The 17947-nt window shown below is 48.3% G+C and overlaps 1 protein-coding gene across 1 annotated transcript in view; it reads right to left on the bottom strand.

Annotated features, from left to right (window-relative positions):
- orc5 (origin recognition complex, subunit 5) overlaps positions 1-17947 on the bottom strand; it is a 66118-nt gene that overhangs the window by 22529 nt on the left and 25642 nt on the right. Inside the window, exon 13 of the mRNA XM_041254053.1 lies at positions 17004-17114. Coding sequence (XP_041109987.1) covers positions 17004-17114 — 111 coding nt within the window. The remainder of the gene's footprint in view (positions 1-17003; positions 17115-17947) is intronic.

Raw genomic sequence — 17947 nt, 5'->3', positions numbered from 1 at the left:
AGGTCATAGTCCCTTGCCTCGACATTGTCAATACCTTTTAGAATTTTGAATGCTTGAAATCAGATCACAGCGTAGTCTTCTTTGTTCAAGACTGAATAGTCTGCATATGACATGCCTTTTAAACCCACGATAATTCTGGTCGCTCTTCTTTGCACTCTTTCTAGAGCAGCAATATCCTTTTTGTAGTGAGGTGACAAGAACTGAACACAATATTCAAGAGGAGGTCTTACTAGTGCATTGTACAGTTTTAACATTACTTCTCTTGATTTAAATTCAACACTTTTCACAATGTATCCAAGCATCTTGTTAGCCTTTTTTATAGCTTCCCCACATTGTCTAGATGAAGACATTTCTGAGTCAACAAAAACTCCTAGGTCTCTTTCAGATTCTTTCTCCAATTTCAATATCTCCCATATGGTATTTATAATGCACATTTTTATTGTCTGCGTGCAGTACCTTACACTTTTCTCTATTAAAATGTCATTTGCCATGTGTCTGCCCAGTTCTGAATCTTGTCTAGATTAACTACACCCCACTGCCTCCCTCCCAGCCCCTCACCCCTCACCTCTAACCACTAGACCACACGCCTCCCTCCCACTCTCTGTTATAAACACTAAGCAGCATGGTACCTGCCGACCCATTTATTGCTGTTTAAAATAGCCACCCTTCTCACTAAGTATGAGGATATCACATGGTCACAGGTATTTGTTCACGGTACAGCAGCTCCTTCTGAAACTGCATTCAGAGACTTCAGCATCACAACCAAGACTGAGGCTTACAGATTATCCACACTGACACTTCATCAAGCTACGAATGGGGATTAGAACAGCAAGGGGCACCTTGTTAGTTCACAGGTAATTGCGCTCATTTGATCATGGATCTACTTCATTGCTAATTTCAGGGTTTACAAACCTGCACAACACAATGCAGACCCTGCAAATAGGAAGCTGTATCTCACAAGGTTTCTGAGATGCTGACAGTGTAGATTTACTCGATTGTATAAAGCAGCTTATGGGTTCATTAATTGATTGATTAATGTAAATCCGTGGAACGCAGTGCCAGTGTGACTCAGGAACCAGAAACGAGGGGACGACAGAAAGCATTGTAACATTGTCTGAGGACGATTAAAGAAATCAGAATCACTGGAAAATCACCTGTGAAATCAGCGGTCACTCCCAAACACGGATGATTGTGGGTGCTGTCATGACGCTATGCTAAACATGTTGCACAATAACCCCAGCAGCTGTCTGCTGTAGCGCCCCCTGTGTTTCGTTACTCTGCAAGATGTTTTTCCACAGCAGATGTGCAATAGGGCAAGTGACTGCATACCCAAAGCACAGCGCAGGCAGCTTGCAATATCAATACGAAGCAAAGAGACAGCGTGGAAATCATGCCATCACTAAACACAGTGCAGGCAGCTTGCAATATCAATACGAAGCCCTGAGACAGCGTGGAAATCATGCCATCACTAAACACAGCGCAGGCAGCTTGCAATATCAATACGAAGCCATGAGACAGCGTGGAAATCATGCCATCACTAAACACAGTGCAGGCAGCTTGCAATATCAATACGAAGCAAAGAGACAGCGTGGAAATCATGCCATCACTAAACACAGCGCAGGCAGCTTGCAATATCAATACGAAGCCCTGAGACAGCGTGGAAATCATGCCATCACTAAACACAGCGCAGGCAGCTTGCAATATCAATACGAAGCCCTGAGACAGCGTGGAAATCATGCCATCACTAAACACAGTGCAGGCAGCTTGCAATATCAATACGAAGCCCTGAGACAGCGTGGAAATCATGCCATCACTAAACACAGTGCAGGCAGCTTGCAATATCAATACGAAGCCCTGAGACAGCGTGGAAATCATGCCATCACTAAACACATGTCAGTGCAGGCAGCTTGCAATATCAAGGGCAGCAAACACACTTCATACACACACTGGAAGTTCGTGGAAATCATGCTGCTAATGAGTGCAGTCCAAACACAGTGCAGGCAGGGGGTGTGTGTGTGTGTGTGTGTGTGTCTCAAGAGTCCACAGTACCATTTCCAATTCCTTTGAAGGAAATGGACTTTGATATTTATTAGAGACACAATAACTGTTGTGTTTGTTCAACTGCTTTCACGTGACTAACAGTGACTTCAATTGAAGGAATGCGTTGCCACTGTGAGAAGCTCATTTTAACAGAATACTGCCAATCGCAATTCTGATCAATGACGTGCTGGAACTGATTAAAAAGAGGCCCATCCCTGCACCCCCTCTTTCCAGACCGCTCAGTCCCCCGGTCACCTCCGAAACCTTCTCACAGACTGGCTCAGATTCCCATCCCTGCACCCCCTCTTTCCAGACCGCTCAGTCCCCCGGTCACCTCCGAATCCACCTTCTCACAGACTGGCTCAGATTATCCCTGCACCCCCTCTTTCCAGACCGCTCAGTCCCCCGGTCACCTCCGAATCCACCTTCTCACAGACTGGCTCAGATTCCCATCCCTGCACCCCCTCTTTCCAGACCGCTCAGTCCCCTGGTCATCTCTGTAAAGCAGAACCGGGTCTCGCTAGATCTTACAATACGGAAACTGTTAAACACATACAAAGATTCTGTTTTCCAAACGTTGACATTTATCTTCAGTAAACAATAAATAAATAGACACAAACGTTCTTCTAATTTTAAACAGTCTGCTGTAGGATTGATTTGAAGGTGTTTTGTTTCTTGCCCCATCTTATTGAAATGATGTTTTAACCCCATGTGTTCTGTCACAGAGACGGCCGAAGTGGGCGGCGTCAGAACCAGGAAAGGGTGCAATACACAGAACACAGGACGGATGAAATGATGAAGACGCCTGTTGGCGCCGGTTTAATACAAAATAAAAGGTTTAACAAACACGAAAAACACAGGACACGGCACTCTACGCCAAAATAAATAGACAAACGGAACGGTGCACGGACAGACACTGACAAACACGGTGAGCAGATACTTTGTTGTTGTTATGTATTGTTACAACTACTTATTTCCTCCGTCTCCAATCCCGTTCTCCGCTCACCGAACACCCAACCCCAGTATGTGACAACGTGCATCTATATATACTATTGTGCTGGGATTCAATTACCAATTAATTATTCACTTGAATCCCAGCACGTGAATTAATAAAGTGCAATTCCCCGTGCTCACATATTATTACATTTTACTTGCACGTGAAGTGCTGTGCAATCCTCGTGCCTAAATACACATATACATTTTTAAACACTCGTGTTACACAGACCCGTTTATATCCCGTGTACCAATGTCTATACACCAACATTTAAACACACCACACGCAACACATAACAGATAATATACACAGGGGCGGGCACTTTGTTACATATACCCCCTCCTGTGCAAAGCACACATGGCCTCAATGGCCACCTCCCCCCTTAAAAGCCCAAAAGTCCCGCCCAAAGTCCTTGGCCAGGACCAGAGGCTTCCAGGGGCCCACAGGTCGTAATGCTGTCAGCAGGGTAGCATTCTCCTGCCAGGGTAGTCCTAGCAGCGGAAAGGCTGCTTGGGGTGTGGTCTCCTGACCTTCCCCCTCCTTCGGCGCCGGCAGCTCCCTTGGTGGGGCTTCAACCACCGTTCTTCCTGCAGGGAAGAAACTTTCCAGAAACTGCTGCTGGGGTTGGCGGTCTCCAGACCTCCTCCCCCTTCTCCGGCAGCGAAACTGCTGCTGGGGTTGATTCGTCTCCAGACCTCCACCCCCTCCTCCGGCAGCGAAACTGCTCTGGGGTTGGCGGTCTCCGGTCTCCTCCCCCTCCTCCGGCAGCCTGCTCACAGACTGGTCTCCAGACCTCCTCCCCCTTCTTCGTGGCCGGCAGCTCCCCTTCGTGGGGTTCCAGACCGCTCAGGCCCCCTGGTCAGCCTCGGGCAACCCCAGGCGATGCAGAACGGCGGGTCCCAGGCGATGCAGAGCGGCTGGCAACCCCAGATGCAGAGCGGCGGGCAACCCCAGGCGATGCAGAGCGGCGGGCAACCCCAGGCGATGCAGAGCGGCGGGCAACCCCAGGCGATGCAGAGCGGCGGGCAACCCCAGGCGATGCAGAGCGGCGGGCAACCCCAGGCGATAAGAGCGGCGGGCAACCCCAGGCGATGCAGAGCGGCGGGCAACCCCAGGCGATTCGGCGGGCAACCCCAGGCGATGCAGAGGCATCCTTGGGCGAAGCGAGGCTGGCATCCTTGGGCGAAGCGAGGCTGGCATCCTTGGGCGAAGGCAGGCATTGGGCGAAGCGAGGCTGGCATCTTGGGCGAAGCGAGGCTGGCATTGGACGAAGCGAGGGGTGCGGGTGTTGGCCCTCTTTTCGGCCACTGCAGCCGGGAAGTTTTTCCCCGTGCTTCCCTCCGATCACAGGGTGCCGGGTTACTCAACATTCCTAGAATAAAACAAATCTAGAACACAAGCAGCGAGCATTCACCCTCTGCTGGTGGGGGACGTGAGCCAGCCTACATTACGGGCTGAGATGCAGAGCTCTGCAAGGGAAGCCCTGCCTGGACAGGGACCCAGCTGCTTTTATGGTGGGGGAAGTGATACCAACAAGACCCTCTGCTGGTGGGGGAAGATACCAGCACATTCACCCTCTTATAACCAAGCTTTTACTCACTCTTCCTCACTGTTTTATTGTTGTTCATTTTTTCGTTGTTAGTCTGAATGTGAAGTACCCTGCGGGGGGTGACATATCGTGAAAAGGCGCGGTGTAAATGAAGACTGATTGATTGACTGATGAGTGTGCTGCAGAAAGCATGCACTCTGCTGGTGGTCTTACTGTAACTTGCTGAGAGTGCATAATGCAAAGTAATGGTTGTTTTGCAGCATCAGTCTAATGTAATCAACTAGCAACATTACCCTCATGTACTTACTGTTTGGTTAATTATTCAATTAGAAAACACCTTCCGAAATTCAAGAAACCCTTGCACGTTTAAATGGAGAAATGTTTTTTACAAAAGTCCGAAAAACAAAAGACAAATACAACAACGTATTAAAAATCAGAAGAACGACACAAGAACAAGTTAATTCTCCAAGCAGCTATTTACAATTAGTATTAAAAACCTTCAATAGCTTCTGATGAAGAAGCTCACATAAGGTTTTATGACACTAAGCCATACACGCCCCCAGTGCTGACCCCAGTCAGAAACAGCATGTGTCTGGCTCACAGATACATGCATTCAGACAGGACCATTTCACCGCAGCTCTCCTCGACTGCAGGTTCAGTAAATATCAGAGCCTCTGATGCACCCTGCTGGCTGCCCTCACAGCTCATATATAATTCACAACATGATCAAAACCATCAGGAAACTGCATTAATGAAACACCCCTGGGGCTGACAAAAGGCTCCGCACCCCTGAGAGCCAGCTCCTTCAATACAGTACAGTATAGAGAACTCAGTACTGTGGATCTAGAGAGCCAGCACATTCAATACAGACAGTGACAAACTCAGTACAGTTTCTTCGCTGATATTCAGCCAAAAAATAAAAAAAGGTTTTTAAAATATCTAAGATGTTTGATTGGAATGATGAGGGTGCTTTAGCCGTGGGAGGCAGAGTCACCTCAATTCATCACATCACCCCCCACACAATTAAAAGCACTCCGAAATGACCTGGTATCCATGGCAATCAGAGGAACACTAGAGGGGCACGTTGACTTTTCATTTGGACAAGGAGCGCACTCTTATTCCCCACCGGGCAGCCACAGGCTTTTACTCACTCTTCCTCACTGTTTTATTGTTGTTCATTTTTTCGTTGTTAGTCTGAATGTGAAGTACCCTGCGGGGGGTGACATTTCGTGAAAAGGCGCGGTGTAAATGAAGACTGATTGATTGACTGATGAGTGTGCTGCAGAAAGCATGCACTCTGCTGGTGGTCTTACTGTAACTTGCTGAGAGTGCATAATGCAAAGTAATGGTTGTTTTGCAGCATCAGTCTAATGTAATCAACTAGCAACATTACCCTCATGTACTTACTGTTTGGTTAATTATTCAATTAGAAAACACCTTCCGAAATTCAAGAAACCCTTGCACGTTTAAATGGAGAAATGTTTTTTACAAAAGTCCGAAAAACAAAAGACAAATACAACAACGTATTAAAAATCAGAAGAACGACACAAGAACAAGTTAATTCTCCAAGCAGCTATTTACAATTAGTATTAAAAACCTTCAATAGCTTCTGATGAAGAAGCTCACATAAGGTTTTATGACACTAAGCCATACACGCCCCCAGTGCTGACCCCAGTCAGAAACAGCATGTGTCTGGCTCACAGATACATGCATTCAGACAGGACCATTTCACCGCAGCTCTCCTCGACTGCAGGTTCAGTAAATATCAGAGCCTCTGATGCACCCTGCTGGCTGCCCTCACAGCTCATATATAATTCACAACATGATCAAAACCATCAGGCTCATTGAAAGGATCTGTACAGGTCCGCACCCCTGAGAGCCAGCTCCTTCAATACAGTACAGTATAGAGAACTCAGTACTGTGGATCTGAGAGCCAGCACATTCAATACAGAAGTGACAACTCAGTACAGTTTCTTCGCTGATATTCAGCCAAAAAATAAAAAAAGGTTTTTAAAATATCTAAGATGTTTGATTGGAATGATGAGGGTGCTTTAGCCGTGGGAGGCAGAGTCACCTCAATTCATCACATCACCCCCCACACAATTAAAAGCACTCCGAAATGACCTGGTATCCATGGCAATCAGAGGAACACTAGAGGGGCACGTTGACTTTTCATTTGGACAAGGAGCGCACTCTTATTCCCCACCGGGCAGCCACAGGCACGGCTCCCTCTCTGACTAATGGGAGCACATTTCTGAGCCTCAAAGCTTTTGCATTAGCGCCGTGCCAAATCTTTTTGTCTCTTCATAAACAGCAAACAATAAATCACAGTAAAGTGATATTCCACTAAAATTAAACAACAAATTAAAAAACTCTGGATTATTTATAGTAGTGAAAAAAAAAAAAGTAGTTTTGCTCTACAGTTCATGGAGAACAAAAAACGATAGAGATAAAATTGTCATTAGTTGTCAGAATGGGAGCCCTGTTTAATATCAGCACAGGGGCGTGCTGACAGGAGCAGATAAAGTGGCTCATTGAAAGGATCTGTACGTCTTCCAACAGTAGCCTCATGCACTCAAAGTATTAAAACAAGTTAGAAGTTAATACTATAGGGCAATATTAAACTACTGTCACAATTTAACTGCAAAAGTAAGATAAATTACAACAATAAAACTCTCCCTTGGAAAGAAATGTAATATAAAAGGCCAGCATGCAGTGCCAGGTTTGCAGAATGCCAGGGAGGTTTCAGTGGAACAGAATAGAATGAAAAGGAGTGCCCCCTCTGCCAAAACAGTCGCTGCAGAGCACAGTGTTTCAGACAGGTTTGCTCCCTTCAGAGAGAAGGCCTCACCAGACACAGCAAGGACACTGGAGGGTGTGGAGCGGAGCCAGGGCACCACAGTGCCGCAGCCACCCAGGGCAAATTCAAAAAAGGCAGCAATAGTCATAGAGGACAATCATTAGGAACACAGACAGTGAGGTGCCCAGCCGTGATCCCGAGTCGATCAGCACCTGGTTATGGGGCACTGGGGAACCTTCGACAGGGCATGGGCTGTACAGGGTGGACAGGCTGCATCTGAACAGGAGGGGATCCAGTGCGCTGGAGAAGACAGTTAACAGCAACCAGGCAGAGTTCAGACATGGGGATGGCAGGGTTAGTGCAAGATTGATTCTTATCACACATGGTGAATGCCCCAGCTAGATACAGCTCATGTCTAGATTTGGTATTAACAAACAATGAACCAAGGATACCCAACTCACAGCTAACAGAACCACTAGGAATAACTGAGCAGAATATGATAGAGTTTGAGGCAAATAAATCCAGGGCAGTTCATAAATCAAAGACAGTGGTATACAATTCCAGGAGAGCAGATTAGAAAGCAATGTAACAGGAGCTTCTATAGACTGGGACAGAATACTAATAGATAATGAAGCTGAAAACAACTGGATTACATTTAGGGATATAATGCTAGAAATCAATGGTAAAATAGCAGCATAGATTCATAACTGGTTACAAGATAGGAAGCAGTTATAATTAGAGGCGAGGCATCAAACTGGAGTAACGTAACAAGTGGGGTACCACTGGGATCAGTGCTGGGACAACTGCTATTCTTAATCTATATACATGACTTGGACCAAGACAATCAGTAAACTGCAAATTTGCAGACGACACAAAACTGGGAGGGGTAGCAACCCTACTAATACAAAGAGATTTAGACAAGGTTCAAGCTTGGGCTGACACATGGCAGATGAAATTGAATGTGAATAAATGTCTTGCACATCGGGTGTAAAAACAACTATTAGTAATGAAATAGAGGAGGCTGTGAATGAAAAGGACTTGGGGGTTGTAGTGGATGAATCTCTTAAGCCATCTAGACAGAGCGGAGAAGCTACAAAAAAGACAACTAGAATGCTAGGTTATATAACCAACACAGCTGAATTCAAATCTAGAGAAGTTATATTAAAATTATACAACGCACTGGTACGACCACACCTAGAATACTGTGTCCAGATCTGATGCCTGTATCATAAGAAAGACATTGAGGCATCGAAGACAGTACAGAGGAGAGCAACACGATTCATTCCAGGATTGAAGGCAGTGTCATATGAAGATAGACGGAGAGAGCTGAATCTGTACAGCCTGGAAAGAAGGAGAGCCAGAAGAGAACCAGGGGCCACGGGTGGAATCTGAAGGAGGACATATTCAAAGCCGGGGGGAGAAGGAGCTTTTTCACAGAAAGGGTGCTGACCCATTGGAACAGGTTGAAGCAGAGACTTCATGGAAAGACTGGATGCTGCATGAACAATACTGTACAGCCCTCTCTGTGACCAGAAGACGTTTAACTAGCAGCCTGGAGGAAGAGCGGTCCTTCTAGCCACGGATTCCCAGAGATTTCATTCCCCTATTAACCTGGTTTGTGGGTCTTGTCTATCCTCTCCTGAGTGCTAATGGACCACGCTGGCACCGAAGCGAGCGAGCATAGGTGGGCCGAATGGCCTTTCCTCTTTGTGGGATGTCTTCTGTTCTTATGAAACACTTGTGTTGCACTTCAGCCTTGATCTCTGCAGCCCTCAGCTTCCAGGACATGAGCCAGGTGGCAGTTCCTGTGAGCTCAGAGTGGGGGGTGTACTGCATTACCCCTCCCCTCCCCTCCCCCAGCAGCACAGTCTGAATACCAGTCACATGGAGAAGGAGAAACAAATATCCAGACACACTATACAATAAACACACATCTGCTCAACGCTGTAGACATGATTATTGCAGCATATTCAACAATGCCCTGCTAAAACTTCTCTTGTGCTTCAGTATGTTCAGAATGACTAATTACATAGATTTCATGAGAGATATAAAAAAAGAATGCAGCCCTGGTTTACTCTGAAAGAAAAATGATTAAATATGAGAAAAAGATGCAGTGTGACCTAGTTGCTTGGGCTGAAGGACTGGGGGAGAGAAGGCTTCCGTGGCAATGCCGAGAGCACAGCTTCAAGCCTCTCGGCTGTACTGGCGGCACGCCTCTCACTTATAATGAAGCACCTGGACCAGCTTGGCACAGGCAGCTCAGGAGTGCGTGTTGTGCTGTATAAAATGTCATCTACATCCTAGCTTTGAGCACTTTTAGACCGATCTCATTTATCTTTCATTGCTAAGATCTTGGAGAAGGTCAAGTAGCCAGTCCAGTTCATATGTTCCTTGAGAAGAATGAAGTTCAAAACTACAGAAAGCATGGGAAACAAACAGGAGCTTCGATGAATGAAAAGCTTCTATTGAGAGCAGCCACTTCACAGAGACCCCAAGACAGTGAGGAGAGCAGGGAGTTCTCTCTCTCACACACTCTCATAGACGCACTTCACTGTGCACCACAGAGACCCCAGGACAGTGAGGAGAGCAGGGAGTTCTCTCTCACACACACTCTCATAGACGCACTTCACTGTGCACCACAGAGACCCCAGGACAGTGAGGAGAGCAGGGAGTTCTCTCTCACACACACTCTCATAGACGCACTTCACTGTGCACCACAGAGACCCCAGGACAGTGAGGAGAGCAGGGAGTTCTCTCTCTCACACACTCTCATAGACGCACTTCACTGTGCACCACAGAGACCCCAGGACAGTGAGGAGAGCAGGGAGTTCTCTCTCTCACACACTCTCATAGACGCACTTCACTGTGCACCACAGAGACCCCAGGACAGTGAGGAGAGCAGGGAGTTCTCTCACACACACACTCTCATAGACGCACTTCACTGTGCACCACAGAGACCCCAGGACAGTGAGGAGAGCAGGGAGTTCTCTCACACACACACTCTCATAGACGCACTTCACTGTGCACCACAGAGACCCCAGGACAGTGAGGAGAGCAGGGAGTCTCTCTCACACACACACTCTCATAGACGCACTTCACTGTGCACCACAGAGACCCCAGGACAGTGAGGAGAGCAGGGAGTTCTCTCTCACACACACTCTCATAGACGCACTTCACTGTGCACCACAGAGACCCCAGGACAGTGAGGAGAGCAGGGAGTTCTCTCTCACACACACTCTCATAGACGCACTTCACTGTGCACCACAGAGACCCCAGGACAGTGAGGAGAGCAGGGAGTTCTCTCTCACACACACTCTCATAGACGCACTTCACTGTGCACCACAGAGACCCCAGGACAGTGAGGAGAGCAGGGAGTTCTCTCTCTCACACACTCTCATAGACGCACTTCACTGTGCACCACAGAGACCCCAGGACAGTGAGGAGAGCAGGGAGTTCTCTCTCACACACACTCTCATAGACGCACTTCACTGTGCACCACAGAGACCCCAGGACAGTGAGGAGAGCAGGGAGTTCTCTCACACACACACTCTCATAGACGCACTTCACTGTGCACCACAGAGACCCCAGGACAGTGAGGAGAGCAGGGAGTTCTCTCTCACACACACTCTCATAGACGCACTTCACTGTGCACCACAGAGACCCCAGGACAGTGAGGAGAGCAGGGAGTTCTCTCTCACACACACTCTCATAGACGCACTGCACTGTGCACCACAGAGACCCCAGGACAGTGAGGAGAGCAGGGAGTTCTCTCTCACACACACTCTCATAGACGCACTTCACTGTGCACCACAGAGACCCCAGGACAGTGAGGAGAGCAGGGAGTTCTCTCACACACTCTCAAACACACACACACCTTGTATTAAAACCTAGAATGGGTCAATGTGGCAAGGTGGAGCCCCATCACTGACCTAATGAAGCAGGGTGAGCGTGTGTTAGTATAGGATCGCTCACGGCTACACCAGTTATTGCAGTCCAGCAGACAGGAATTTCTTGGATATGAGATGCGTATCCCTGGGGCTCTCTCCGAGTTACACATAACGAACAGGTATGTTCGTTAACTTGACTATACTTCCACCTAGTGTCTAAATAGAACACTACATCCATATTATCTGTGGATGATGCATCAAAAGAGAAACTAATTCACATTAGTGTCCTTTTGGGTCAGGGTACGTGATCACTATCGATGGGCGACAGATTTTAATGTTTAATGACACATCCAAATATTATCAATCAACACCGTGGAGAGAGCGGTGGGGTCCGTTACAACACTTAAAACTAAACACATCTACAAAATGCAGAATACAGCAGAACACAGAATAGAGCACAAGAGGACCTAGCATAATAGGAGAACAGCATGATAGAGAATAGAGCAGAATAGAGAACAAAACGATAGAGAATAGAGAAGCAAGCAGAATAGAGAACGTATGACAATAGAGAACAGAGCAGAATAGAGAACAGAATGATAGAGGAGAAGCGAGCAGAATAGAGAAGAGGGCAGAAAAAAGAACAGGGCAGAATAGAGAATAGAACGAGAGAATAGAGAATCGAGCAGAATAGAGAAGAGGGCAGAGAAAAGAACAGGGCAGAATAGAGATAGAACAAGAGAACAGAGGAGAGGGCAGAATAAAGAACATATGACAATAGAGAACAGGGCAGAATAGAGAACAGAACAAGATAACAGAGGAGAAGCAAGCAGAATAGAGAAGAGGGCAGAATAAAGAACATATGACAGTAGAGAACAGGGCAGAAGCAAGCAGAATAGAGAATATATGACAATAGAGAACAGAGCAGAATAGAAAATACAGCCGAATAGAGAATAAAGAACAGAGCAGAATAGAGAATAAAGCAGAAAAGAGAACAGAGAATAGGGCACTCCCACTCCACTCCAATGGCAGTATTCCTACTCTCACTGCACGAGGGGGTGCACTCCACTGCACTCGCAGTATTCCTGCCCTCCCTGGTTAGTCCTCTGGGCTCTTTGATTCAAGAGCTTCTGATGCCTGGGTCTCGTTCAGTCGAGATCAAGTTTCCAGTTTCAACAGATATTGATTTAACCAGAATGAAAAAAATGATCCCTCACCTCCCGTTTTAGGCAGATCAGTGTTTGATTATTTTATTTTACGTTGAGATCGAGTGGTCGATTGCCTGGAAGTTGCTCCCTGGCACTCTCTTCAGATTGAAATAAACCAGCTCATTGGCTTCATGTAACTGCAGCTTCATCCTACAATGAGCTTTTAAACACTGTGTCTAGAGAGTGGAACAGAATGACTGCAAAGAGACAGGTCTGACCAGTGCTGAAAAGATGTACACAACACAAAGGCTTTGTCTCTGAATGTGAACTGATACCAACCGATCCACGGAGGAGTTCCAGGATGGGCAGCGCCGGCCCCAACCGATCCACGGAGGAGTTCCAGGATGGGCAGCGCCGACCCCAACCGATCCACGGAGGAGTTCCAGGATGGGCAGCGCCGGCCCCAACCGATCCACGGAGGAGTTCCAGGATGGGCAGCGCCGACCCCAACCGATCCACGGAGGAGTTCCAGGATGGGCAGCGCCGGCCCCAACCGATCCACGGAGGAGTTCCAGGATGGGCAGCGCCGGCCCCAACCGATCCACGGAGGAGTTCCAGGATGGGCAGCGCCGGCCCCAACCGATCCACGGAGGAGTTCCAGGATGGGCAGCGCCGGCCCCAACCGATCCACGGAGGAGTTCCAGGATGGGCAGCGCCGGCCCCAACCGATCCACGGAGGAGTTCCAGGATGGGCAGCGCCGACCCCAACCGATCCACGGAGGAGTTCCAGGATGGGCAGCGCCGACCCCAACCGATCCACGGAGGAGTTCCAGGATGGGCAGCGCCGACCCCAACCGATCCACGGAGGAGTTCCCAGACCCCAACCGATCCACGGAGGAGTTCCAGGATGGGCAGCGCCGACCCCAACCGATCCACGGAGGAGTTCCAGGATGGGCAGCGCCGACCCCAACCGATCCACGGAGGAGTTCCAGGATGGGCAGCGCCGACCCCAACCGATCCACGGAGGAGTTCCAGGATCGGCAGCGTTCACTCTCCTCAATCAGCTCAGCTGTGGGTCGATCACAGAAAAGCCCAATATGATGCTCCCAATAACTAAATAACATTAATACCCAGTTTGACGAGAACTGGATAAGCGGTTCTGATGTGACATCTGCCTGTCCCTCCATGACTGCTCCACTATAACCCCTCATCACGCCAGTAACACAGCAATTAGACGGTTTTCCTCCTGTTTCTTTATTATAAATTGCAAGCAGATCTCCTTCCTGTCGAACCTCATTATATTGATAGATGCTGCCCAGAACACATGGCTCAGATTTCAACAGTGTTTGAATAATGCTGGCCACCACCATTATTCTACGCAAGGGAAAAGATCAAAGGACTGGGATTGAGAAATCTCAATTAGCAGCACACCAGCCCCCCCTCCCCCCCCCGCTCCCCGAGCCACAAGAAGCAAACAACCTCCCTACGACCTTCCCGTATCTCCCAGAAACAGAGGCTTACACACGGAACAGCCGACCAGTGCACTCTGCAGGAACGCCAAGTCCCTGTGTACTGATGCTAATTGGGTTCAGAGCGCTGCTGTTTATTCTCCGATTCCTTCCAAACTCCAAACTGGAACAGACTGGTGCCCTGAGCCAGTGTCTCCCACTCGCTGTTAACCCCTTATTGCCCTCAGAAGTTGAAGGGGGGGCGGGTGGCTTCTGGGAACATTAGAACGACAACTAAACTTTATTTCGTAAAAGTGGACTCCTAAGGAAACCCCACCGAGGCGCGCACTTGGCTACACCGGACCGGCTTGAATACGTCAGATGTCCCCTCACTAGTGCATTCTCGACCTCTGCTCTCCCTTAGAATCCATCGTCGTGCTGGGTCCGGGGTGGAGAGGGGGGGCGAGGGGCTCGGTGATTCTCGGTGTTGGAGCATCAATGCCCCCTGCTGGTCCGATCCAGACCCGCACCAGCCTCAATTCACACACACACAGTCCGGACACCCCAGCACCGGCCTCAATTCACACACACACACAGTCGTCTGTGGCCTCGTGGCTCCGCAGTTCGTGATCCTGTGTCACTACCTTACACCGGCCCCAAGTGTGTGTCACACACACTGGTCCAGGCGACCCCAGCACCGCCTCCGACCCACACAGTGTGGACAGTGACAATCCACGTACCCAGCAGCCTCAATTCACACACACACACAGCACAGCACCGGCCTCAATTCACACACACACACAGTCCGGACCCCAGCACCGGCCTCAATTCACACACACACACACACAGTCCGGACCCCAGCACCGGCCTCAATCACACACACACACACACCTGGACCCCAGCACCGGCCTCAATACACACACACACACAGTCCGGACCCCAGCACCGGCCTCAATTCACACACACACACACACAGTCCGGACCCCAGCACCGGCCTCAATTCACACACACACACGGGACAGACACAGCGAATGGAGGCTAGTCCCACTAAGTTTGAATTTTGCCCCTTGGCTTTCAAACCTGGAGCGATGCCGGTCCCTTTGCTGGGTGTATCGGACCACTGAACTTCACAAGCGTTTCTGGGATTTCCCAATTGGACCATCAGACTTCACAAGAGCTTCTGTGATTCCCTGATCACACGTTTTCTAGTTTGCATCCAGTCTTCTGGTCAGTTCCCTCTTGTCTTCCCTGTCATGTGATCCGTAATGAACTTCAGCTTTGTTTTCAATCCTCGGGAAGCATGTGGTTCTGTTTTTCACGGTGCATGCTCTGCTAGGATTTATTTGCGTGGTTGTTACTGCAAGTTAAACTGGTACATGTGTGAAAGATAAACAGAGCAGGCCTGACTCTGGAACAAGCGTTTGTGTAACCGGGAGGAGGCTGGGCATGAACCGGCGACACCCCACACCGCAAGTCAGCGGCTTCACCACTCGTTTGCATTCATGGTTTTAGAGCTTGTAACCTCACTCAACATGGGTAAAATACCTTCAAATCAGGGCCTGTAGCAGCAGTGCTGAGGTGCAGCTTGTATATGCGAGCCACTGCTGCCATCTTGTGGACAGCTGGGTGTATTGAATGTCCTGGGATTGTATTTAATTTATTTTCACCAGGATAGATGGACATATCATCCTACCCCAGTCACAGATTTGAATTGAACCTTGTTGAAAGCAAGGTTTTTTAACACTGTAATAAGTATCAGTTGATTGGTTGTATGAGCTGTTTGTAAGTGTTAAGGGACTCTAAGCAGGGCAGGGTGAATGTAGTAAAGGAAGACAGTTGGTAAAGGCACTCCTGCTCTGAAATGCGATGTGCTTTGCACAGGAACAAAGCATGTCATGCAGATCCCACGGCAACCAGTGAAGTGCATCAATAGCAGCTGTTCACACTGGGATCAAGACAACCAGTGAAGTGCATCAATAGCAGCTGTTCACACTGGGATCAAGACAACCAGTGAAGTGCATCAATAGCAGCTGTTCACACTGGGATCAAACTGAGAAAGGAAGTAAACTACAGTTAAGAAACAGAAGGAAATGCATGGAATTAGAAATCCAGGGAAGTAAACGTTACTAACAAGGTTGAGAGAGATCTACAGTAAATCATGCAGGAGAAATCAAGCAATCACCTTTCAAGTGTTTCTCAGGATCCCTGCTCTCTCCCTGTGTACAGAGGGCAGCCAGTGCAGAGAACACTGGGCACATTTGTAAAAACGCTGTGTTTAATAGTGCCTGATCATTGCAGGATCCGTTTTGAGATTTCTAATCCGTTACAGACGAGACCACAAAGAAAGGGGCCAATGATTTCTCTGTGCAATAGGCCTGAGATCTTTCTAAAAGAGGAGACCACACCGCCACCTGGCGGACAGCACGCTGTACTGTACTTTTGAATTCCTAAATGTCTTTCTGGTGAAATGGGAGCCAAATGCAAAAAAAGCAATGAAGGAAACCAACATGTAACGAGTTTCCTCAAAACACATCACGTATTCAGAATGTGCTAAATCATGGGAAAATAATTAGGCAAATCCCAGGTAATGAACACTTTGAACTAACACATTGATTTACCTTTCTGAAATGCGAGAGAATATAGCCGAGGGGAGGTAGAGCACAGTGAGGAACACAACGCCAGCACTGCAGTGCGAGTCACACTGACCGATCCACTACACTGCCAGTGCGTTGATGTATCAGTGAGGGACATAGCGCTACAGTGCGAATCACACTGCCTGTGCGTTGATGTATCAGTGAGGGACATAGCGCTACAGTGCGAGTCACACTGCCTGTGCGTTGATGTATCAGTGAGGGACATAGCGCTACAGTGCGAATCACACTGCCTGTGCGTTGATGTATCAGTGAGGGACATAGCGCTACAGTGCGAGTCACACTGCCTGTGCGTTGATGTATCAGTGAGGGACATAGCGCTACAGTGCGAGTCACACTGCCTGTGCGTTGATGTATCAGTGAGGGACATAGCGCTACAGTGCGAGTCACACTGCCTGTGCGTTGATGTATCAGTGAGGGACATAGCGCTACAGTGCGAGTCACACTGCCTGTGCGTTGGTGCATCTGACAGAGTGCAGCTCCACTGACCTGTGAGAAGATGTTGGCAGTCGGAGCCACTCGGCTGTCCACGATGCTGTAGAAGATGGCCAGCAGGCGGTCCAGGGGGAAGGGCTTCGGTCCCAGCAGGTGGTTACTGGTCTGAGAGAGACAAAGTGGGAGTTAGAAACTGGGGGACTGCTTAACATCAAAACCACCCACACCGCTGTACTGAAACACACACACACACACAGATACAGAAACACACTAACACAGCAGTAGACTGTATAGCAGCACTCTTATGTAGATCTACATGCTGATGAACAGTTCAAAAAGGTGGAGAGACAGGTATCCCATCAAAGTCCCATCAAAAATTGTGTAAAACAGCTACGTGTTTATACATGTCCGTGTCTTCATCAGGTTACAAGGGTAGCACGAGTCAATGAAATACATCAAGTGGCTAAGTTATGACATCACTCCTACTAATCACGAATTACACTAAACAGGTGTCAGTGTGCAGCACTCTGCTCCTCAAACCCTGGCACCCTTTGTACAGTGCACTGAATCTGGGTCTCAGTCTCTCAGTGAGCAGCAAAAACACAAGAAAAACTGCACTGCTTTTTAATTGTGAGCGCTAATGGACCAGCCCATTTTCTTGCTCACAAAAGGCTCCATCAAGTTGAATAGGAATACATTGTCTATTTGGAAAGGTTCAGTAGTGTCTGGCTGTACAGGCGAGATCACACAAGGAGGTCTACAGTGTGTTTAATCTTAGCATCCCCTGAACTAGCTGAATGCAGCCTTTAGCACCATTCAGGGCTTTGTGATGTATAATTGGCTTTTCTGTCACATCAGTCGGTGCATTAAATCCCTACCTAAAAGGAACGAGTCTCTAACCAGCTGGGAAACTGACCATCTCTAGGGCAGGAGCTCTGGATTAAACTCGACTAAACCCGACCCAACTCCGGGCTGTTCTGATATCGGAGCTAAACTCG

This window comes from Polyodon spathula, chromosome 7 (genome assembly GCF_017654505.1).
Source record: "Polyodon spathula isolate WHYD16114869_AA chromosome 7, ASM1765450v1, whole genome shotgun sequence".
Classification (NCBI taxonomy): Eukaryota; Metazoa; Chordata; class Actinopteri; order Acipenseriformes; family Polyodontidae; genus Polyodon; species Polyodon spathula.
The sequence above is the reverse complement of the archived record's forward strand: the minus strand, read 5'-3'. Positions and strand labels throughout refer to the sequence as shown.